General features: G+C 36.5%; 1 protein-coding gene and 1 pseudogene across 1 annotated transcript; both read left to right on the top strand.

The window, feature by feature from the left end:
- The first annotated feature begins 2,710 nt into the window (after positions 1-2,710).
- LOC104711301 (histone deacetylase 7) lies at positions 2,711-4,759 on the top strand. The gene is made up of 5 exons (XM_010427991.2): positions 2,711-3,259; positions 3,350-3,778; positions 3,880-4,022; positions 4,183-4,276; positions 4,387-4,759. Exons 1-5 carry the CDS (start codon positions 2,732-2,734, stop codon positions 4,468-4,470), a joined length of 1,278 nt encoding a protein of 425 aa, XP_010426293.1. The 5' UTR covers positions 2,711-2,731; the 3' UTR covers positions 4,471-4,759.
- Positions 4,760-5,399: 640 nt separating this feature from the next.
- Positions 5,400-6,588, top strand: LOC147938702 (uncharacterized; annotated as a pseudogene).
- Positions 6,589-8,474: the final 1,886 nt, after the last annotated feature.

The following is an 8,474-nucleotide window of genomic DNA, read 5'->3' as shown; positions in this document are numbered from 1 at the left end:
AATAATTTTAATTGATTTCTAGTTGTACTTGCTTGATTCTTTGAAAGTATTGCTTGGTTGCCTTGTTTTGATATTTGAAATTTTAAATTATGATCAGTTTAATAGAAAATTTTAACTACATTATTACCACTAATGAAAAATTATAGTATTGTTTTCTTATTTTAATATTTAATTTATTTTAAATAATTATTTTTTATTTAAACTTTTGATTAATTATATTTAACAAAAAACATGCACTAAATGAATATTTTAAATTTATATTAAAATTAAAAATTGAATTCATAGGATTTAAAAATAGTGATGGGTCTAGAGACTTTCATTGAAATAGTATTGGGCCTACAGATTTTGGATGAAATTTAGTTGATCAGTTTGTCATTTGTATGATTGTTTAAAGGGCTTATTAAAATCTGTAAAGCTCACAAAATTAAGTAAAAAGTGGCTGAGGTGGCAGCTGGGGTGGCAGCACCAGAAGTGAGAAAAGCTAACTTTATATATATAGATTATAATTTTCTTAAGAACACAAGATTTTCCGGAACTTTTCTCCATGTCTACAACACACAAAAGAAAAGGCTTAGATGAATTTTGTAAAAGCTCTGTAAAGGTTAAAAAACTGAATCAATTCTACCACTAAATAAAAGTTAGCAAATTAGTAAGAGTTAGGATCATCATGACATGATATTAGTAGTTTCTAAATAAAATCATGAAATTTTCCCATAGACTCTTCTCCTCTTAATGTTTTCTACCTACACTGAAATTAAAAGAACCATCTAGTAAAATTACATTGTGAATGATAAACAAAAAACCAAAAGAAAGAGTAGAAAGGTTGTTTCTATTCTACGTACCTTTTATCATTAGAAAATTCCAAAATTCAGAATAAACCTGTTAAATTTTGAAAATCAGGAAATAACACAGTTACAAAATCCATTTTAAATGGATGGACAGTAGTAAACAATGAATGTGAATTCGTGAATGTTTTTTTTACCTTTTTAGTAATACTTAAATGTCTGGCTTTCTCTAAACATTTAGGTTTTACGCTAAAACCTGAAAATAAGAAACATCATCTGTTATCAACGATTTCAGTTATGAATGACAAATAAAGGAATTTGATGTTTTTTTTTTGTTAAAAAAAAGAATTTTATATCCAGGAAAATATATAATGTTACCTTGTAACAGCAATTATCTCCAACATCACAAGCTAAACCTTGTGATGATCATAATATTGTTAAGAATATATTTGATGAATTAGTTAAACCTTTCTTTAACTTTCGTATTATATTATCCATATTGAACAATCTAATCAATTTATTTCATAAATTTAAAATTCAAAGATTCATAACAATTCAATATGAAAGATCAGTATTTCCGGTAAAATAGGTATAATTGAATGAATATTCCGAAATTAGAAAAACTCATTAACTGATAAATTTGGTTAGTTGTGTGTTTGTGTGTTTTGAATGCATATTCCGAAATCTAACTATCCATCTTTAAAACCCATTATAAGAGTTAATCATTTATTTCCTTAATAATTGTTACCATTGTTTTAGGGATTTTTTTTTTTTTTTTTTTTTTTTTTTTTTTTTTTTTTAATTATGTAGGTAAGTTGGTCTGTTTGGCAACATGGATGGATATATATTATGTTTTTTTTTTTTTTTTTTTAATCTCTATGTGTGCTCCCCAATTAATAGTATAGATTCCATTCCTACTAGAAATGTAATAAAATGCAATCAATATTTTATGGAAACAGAAGCTATACTATATTAATGACACCTTCTATTGTTTTTTTAAGATATTCTATCTTTAAATTCTTTGCAAACAAAGAAAACAACAATTTAATTCATATTTTGTTTTTCAAAACATGTTAGCTTTGATCCTTAATGTAGATAAAAATGTTAATATAGATAAAAACTTTGATTCTCATTTTTTAAATCATATTTTGATATATATAAACTTAATAAAAAAATTTAAAATATTATAAATAAAAGCTTATAAAAAGTTTAAAATACTATACAATGTTGTTATATAGTTTGACGGGTATAAAGAAGACATGTTGAAATTAATAAAATATCATTATATTTGTGCATAAACACGGGTTAAATACTTATTTTACTATTTGTCAACACTACTAATATTAGAATATTTGAAATATCAAATAAACTTACTTTAACTAAGATTTTGTAAAATAATTATATCATTATGAAAATATGACTTAATCACAGCTTATAAATTACTTATTATGTATTTAACTCCTTTATTTTTTGTTCTAATAACTAAAAAACCAAATAGAATCTCAAACAATAAATAAAACAAATTAAATTTAACAAAAAAATAGTCACACAGTGTACCGCATGTTAAAATTAGTATTAACATTTTAGCCATTTGAATGACTGAAAATTTTAATTATTCCTTACGCGGCTGAAAATTTTAGTTATTCCTTTATTTACAAAACAACCACAATTTAACAAGCAAATACAATATAAATTATATATAATAATAAAAATTATAACTCGTGGTGTATCACGGGTTAAAATCTAGTTAGTATTACTTTTAGTTACTGAATAGCCTCTTAACTGAAAGAATCCACAAAAACGTTACTCAAATATTTGTTATTTTTCGAATAAAGTATAAATACAGAAAGAATAATAATATTAATAAATAAAAATGAGTAGCACTAAAATTAAATAGATTTCTTGGTGGAAAAGAAAGGAAGAAAAAAAAAACGCAGAGAAAGAAGATGGCGAGCTTAGCGTCAGGTCCCGACGGAGGAAAACGCCGCGTGAGCTACTTCTACGAGCCAAAGATCGGCGACTACTACTGTGGCGTCAACCAGCCAACGAAACCTCAACGGATCCGTGTCACTCACAACCTCGTCCTCAGCTATAACCTCCACCGCTACATGGAAATCAACCGCCCAGACCTTGCCGCTGCTTCCGATTTCGAGAAATACCACTCGCCGGAATATGTCGAGTTCCTTAAATCCGTCACGCCGGAAACCTTAGACGATCCTTCCGTCTCTCAAAACCTCAAGCGCTTCAACGTCGATGTTGATTGGGATGGTCCTGTCTTCCATAACCTCTTCGATTACTGCCGCGCTTACGCTGGTGGTTCTATTAGCGCCGCCGCGAAACTGAACCGTCAGGAAGCTGATATCGCCATCAACTGGGCCGGTGGGATGCACCATGCGAAGAAAGATAAGGCTTCTGGCTTTGCCTATGTCAATGATGTTGTTCTTGGGATTCTCGAGTTGCTCAAGGCTTTCAAGGTAACTGTTTCTTTTGCTTTTCGAGATGCATTGATCTTTGAATCTTGATGCATTTAAGATAGAGACTGAATGCTTTGTTGATTTTGACAGAGAGTTCTGTACATAGATATTGGCTTTGGTCATGGGGATGGAGTGGAAGAAGCATTTAAGGACACTGATAGAGTTATGACTGTTTCTTTCCACAAAACTGGGGACACCGGAGACATATGTGACTTTGGGGAAGGGAAAGGACAATACTTTTCTCTGAATGCGCCACTAAAGGATGGTTTGGATGATTTCAGTCTTCGTAGTTTGTTCGTACCTGTTATCCACAGGGCTATGGAAATCTATCAGCCAGAAGTAATTGTTTTTCAGAGTGGTACTGATTCATTAGTTGGTGATCCGTTGTGTACATTCAACTTGTCTATCAAGGGTCATGGTGATTGCCTACAGTACGTGAGATCTTTGAATGTTCCTCTCTTGGTCTTGGGTGGTGGAGGTTCTACTATTCCAAATGTTGCCCGTTGCTGGTGCTATGAGGTCCTCTTTTCTTCTCTTTTGTTAACTTCGGCTATGTGTTTTCATATATCATACAAGTCTTTGTTCTGAAAAGGTGTTTTTGTCTTGTTGCCTTGTTGCAGACAGCTATTGCGGTTGGAGAACAGCTTGACAATGATATCCCAGCCAATGAGTACATGAAGTATTACCGTCCAGATTACAAGCTTCACATATTGCCAACCAACAGGCAGAATTTAAACACACCAGGAGATATTATGACAATGAGGTAACCTTCTTCTAATAAGACTGGTCAATTTGGTGCCAATAATAGTTCAGATGTTCACAGCTTTTGCTTTCTAAACCATCTTTGTCAATCCTCGGCCTTCTGTTATATCTAATTATGGAGCTACTCTAAGACTTGAAACTATTTGTGCGTTCAATGATAGGGACAAATTACTAGCGCAACTTTCACAAGTGATGCACGCACCTAGTGTACAGTTTCATGACACTCCATCATCAAGCAGTCAAGCCACTGAAGCGGTAAAATCCACAATCATTCATTCATTGCTGCTTCTATTTTTCTCATTTCCGGGTGTGTTTTGTTTGTCTTATGAGGCTAATTAAGATTCGCATATATGTCATATCTGTAGGCTGAAGTAGACATGGAGAAGAGACAGAATCCACTCATTTTGAGTGGCAATCCATGTTATGAATCAGATTGTAACGAGGATTAGCAGCATTTTCTGGTAAAGTGTCACAGGGGGAGGATTCTTCATATTCGAATTTCACCCTTTTTTTTTCTTCTAAGTTTGTTCTAAAAAAAACATGTACATAAAGAACGATAGGTGTATATAAGAAATCAACATTGTAGATAAGCGTGATTACAGTAACGATCAAATATCATAGGAGATTCAAGCAACAAATTATTCTTGACAAAAATTGTATTCTTTGAAAGAGTAAAACAGAGTTCCACCTTTGTTTCTTACCCTGTGACAAGTTAGTATCAGTATACTGTATATTCAATTTGAATGTCATAATTGTCACTGGTTTTATTCAATTCTTGAACCATCTCTTTATTATGAGCCAGGGCTCATATGTGTAATTAACATATAAATGTTGTATATTTGGGTTATTTCCATACTTTCAGTTTAGGTTAAATATTGTAATCATATATAAGGCATTGCCTACACAACTTGAGAAATAAGAAAACCTTTTATATCGAACAAGGTTTTTGACATTATATCAGAGCAAAACCTAAATTTTTAGGCTATTCGATCCTCTATACCCATACTTGTTTAAGTCTTTTTCTTCGATTTTCCTTTGTTCTTGACCTTAGTATCTCCAATCCTTCTGTTGGTATACATCTCTTTAAATCATGTCAGAAGACGAATCTACTACGAAGAACGGTTCGTCTCTGTCTTCCGGAGCTAAGGTACGGGTCGAATCGGCACGACGTCGGATCGATCCCTATGATCTCTCTGCTGGAGATAATCCCGGATCTGTGATTTCTCAACCACAACTTTGTGGTCCTAACTATGATGAGTGGACAATGAATCTTCGACTTGCTTTGTGGGCAAGAAAGAAATTTGGTTTTGTGGATGGTACTATCCCTAAACCTGATGATGATTCCGATGACCTTGAAGATTGGTGGGCAAATAATGTGATGGTGGTCTCTTGGATCCGCCTTACGGTAGCACCGGATTTGAGTAGCTCTTTGTCTCATCATGAAATCGGTCATGACCTATGGTCTCAAATACAAAAGCGATTTTCTGTAAAGAATGGACAAAGAGTACAGCGTCTCAAAACTGAATTGGCAAATTGTTAACAAAAAGGATCTGCAGTTGAGGCGTATTATGGGAAGCTAACAAAATTATGTATGGGCGAGTCTTGCGGATTTCAAACGTGCCAAGACAGTTGCAGAAATTGCTAAAGAGCGGGAAGAAGATAAGCTGCATCAATTTTTGATGGGGCTTGATGAAAGTACTTTTGGTGCAGTTAAGTCCTCTCTTCTCTCCCGTGATCCCCTTCCATCTGTCGATGAAGCATATCAGGCTGTTTCACAAGATGAGGAGTCTAAGCGTGCTAGTCAGTTGTTGGAAGCACGTAATGAAGGCGCTAGTTTTGCTGTTCAATTTGCTCCTCGTCCGACTTCGTCGCCACAACTGCGTGATCCGTCTGCGTTATCTACAAGCTGTGGCCGGAAAGGACATTTAGCTGACCACTGTTTTCGTAAGATTGGTTATCCGTGGTGGTGGGGTGATCGTCCACGTTCCAAACTTCCTCCTCCAATGCAAGGAAGTTCTGGAAGTGCGAGTGTTGATCCTCGTGTTGTATCTGTTCCGCCGAAGCATGTTGACACGGCGCAAGCTCATCATGTCGATACTTCGACACCAGTTTTTGTGGGCTCTGCATCGACTACAGAGGCTGATCGTGGTGGGGTTTAGTGGCTTTAATGATCAAGAGTGGAGAAAGCTGAAGGATATGCTTAATACAAGAAAAGCGAGTACTCAGGATCATCTCTCGGGTAAGTTTTTCATTGAATCTTGGATCATTGCCACTGCTGGTGCATCGAATCACATGACGGGTTGTCTTGATTTTCTCTTGGATGTTTGTGATATGGCACCTATGTTCATCAAGTTGTCAGATGGTCGATTTACTATTTCTACTAAGCAAGGGAAAGTTTCTCTTGGGTCTCATCTTCGGTTACTGAATGTGTTTTTTGTTGATGGTTTGCAATGTCATCTTATATCGGTTTCTCAGTTAACCAGAGATAGGAGCTGTATCTTCCAGATATCTGATAAGATTTGTGTTGTTCAGGACCGCATCACACAGACGGTGATTGGAGCGGGTGAACAAGACAATGGTCTGTACTTTTTCAGAGGGATGGCGACTGCAGCGGTGACACGCGTTTTGGACCGGCAGCCTAAAGATGTGTGGCATCGTCGTTTGGGATATCCCTCATCCACAACAATGGAGCTGTTTCAGTTTTCAGATTCTAGTAGTAGTAGTAGTAGTGGTTTTGATTCTAAAACATGTGACGTTTATATTCGTTCCAAGCAAACACGCGAGACTTTTCCTTTGAGCATTAATACAACTTCGGCGGTTTTTGATCTTGTTCATTGTGATTTATGGGGTCCGTATAGGACAACAGCAATGTGTGGTTCTCGTTTCTTTCTAACAATTGTTGATGATTACTCTCGCGCTGTGTGGATTTATTTGCTGCCGAATAAGTCTAAAACTGCTTCTACTTTGCGTGAATATATCTCTATGTTTGAACGGCAGTTCGATAAGAAAGTAAAGACTATCCGCAGTGATAATGGTTCTGGGTTCCTCAGCCTTGGTGGATATTTTCGAGAACATGGCACACTTCACGAGACTTCTTCTGTCGGTACTCCCCAACAAAATGGGAGAGTTGAACGTATCGTCACATACTTAATGTTGCATGAGCTTTGCGTTGTCAAGCTCATCTTCCGGTGGAATTTTGGAGCTTTTGTGTTCTTACGGCGGGCAATCTGATCAATAGAACGCCAACGTTGGTGTTAAAGGATAAGACGCCTTTTGAGATGCTCTATCAGCGTCAACCGCCTATGAACCATTTAAGAGTGTTTGGTTGCTTATGCTATACTCATAATCAACGCCATGGTGGTGATAAGTTTGCTTCTCGGAGCAATCGCTCTGTTTTTCTTGGTTATCCTTATGGGAAAAAGGGTTGGAAGGTTTATGATCTTGAAAGTGGTGTTGTTTCCACCTCTCGCGATGTGATCTTTATCGAGACTGAGTATCCATTCGCTCAGGCTGTATTGGAGTATCCACCATCGCTGATTACACTGTCTCCTCGTCCTTACATACAAGATGACGAGGATATTTTTGTCGAAGAAGTTTTGGTTCCTTCTCTGCCGTCTGTACCTGCTGCAACTCCTCTTGTTGCGGATTCGGAGATTGAAGTTGATCCTGTTGTACCAGATGTCCCTTCTCCACCTTCTCCTCTTGTGAGTCCTATGCTGTCTTCACTGGAGGGTGTGGTTTCCCCTTCGTCGCCGATTTTGTTGTCTCCGTCTCCTCATCTTTCTGCTGAGACATATGAGTGTATTATCTCGTCTGTTGTTGATGATGATGATGATGCTCCGATGGGTAAAGGATGCCGCCAAAAGTTTAAATCTAAACGTCTTGATGGTTATGTGACAAATACAACTCATTTGGAGTCTGATGGTGTTTTTCTTGATTCGAGCTGATATCCCATTGACTCTTATATCAATTGTTCCCAGTTCTCGGAACATCATCGTGCCTTCCTTGCTGCGATAACTGCGGGTGTGATTCCTCGCACATATGCTGAGGCATTAGCTGATGAGAATTGGCGCGAAGCGGTTCTTGTTGAGATTATTGCTCTTGAAGATCAAGGTACTTGGACAGTTGAAACTTTACCTCTGGGAAAGAAGGCTCTTGGTTGTAAATGGGTGTTTACTTTGAAGTACCGTTCTGATGGAACACTTGAACGCTACAAGGCTCGTCTGGTCGTTCTTGGCAATAATCAGACTGAGGGTCTTGATTACAAGGAGACTTTTGCACCTGTTTGTAAAATGACGATGGTGCGTTCGTTTTTGGAGGTTGCGGTCTCTCGGGATTGGGAAGTGCACCAAATGGATGTCCATAATGCCTTTCTTCATGGTGATTTGGAAGAAGAGGTTTTCATTCGACTTCCTCCGGATTTTTGTACTGCTGATAATACACAGGTTTGCCG

This window comes from Camelina sativa, chromosome 9, assembly GCF_030686135.1.
Source record: "Camelina sativa cultivar CO46 ecotype springtype chromosome 9, ASM3068613v1".
Lineage (NCBI taxonomy): Eukaryota > Viridiplantae > Streptophyta > Magnoliopsida > Brassicales > Brassicaceae > Camelina > Camelina sativa.
Note: the sequence above shows the minus strand (reverse complement) of the source record. Positions and strands in the feature narration are given on the sequence as shown.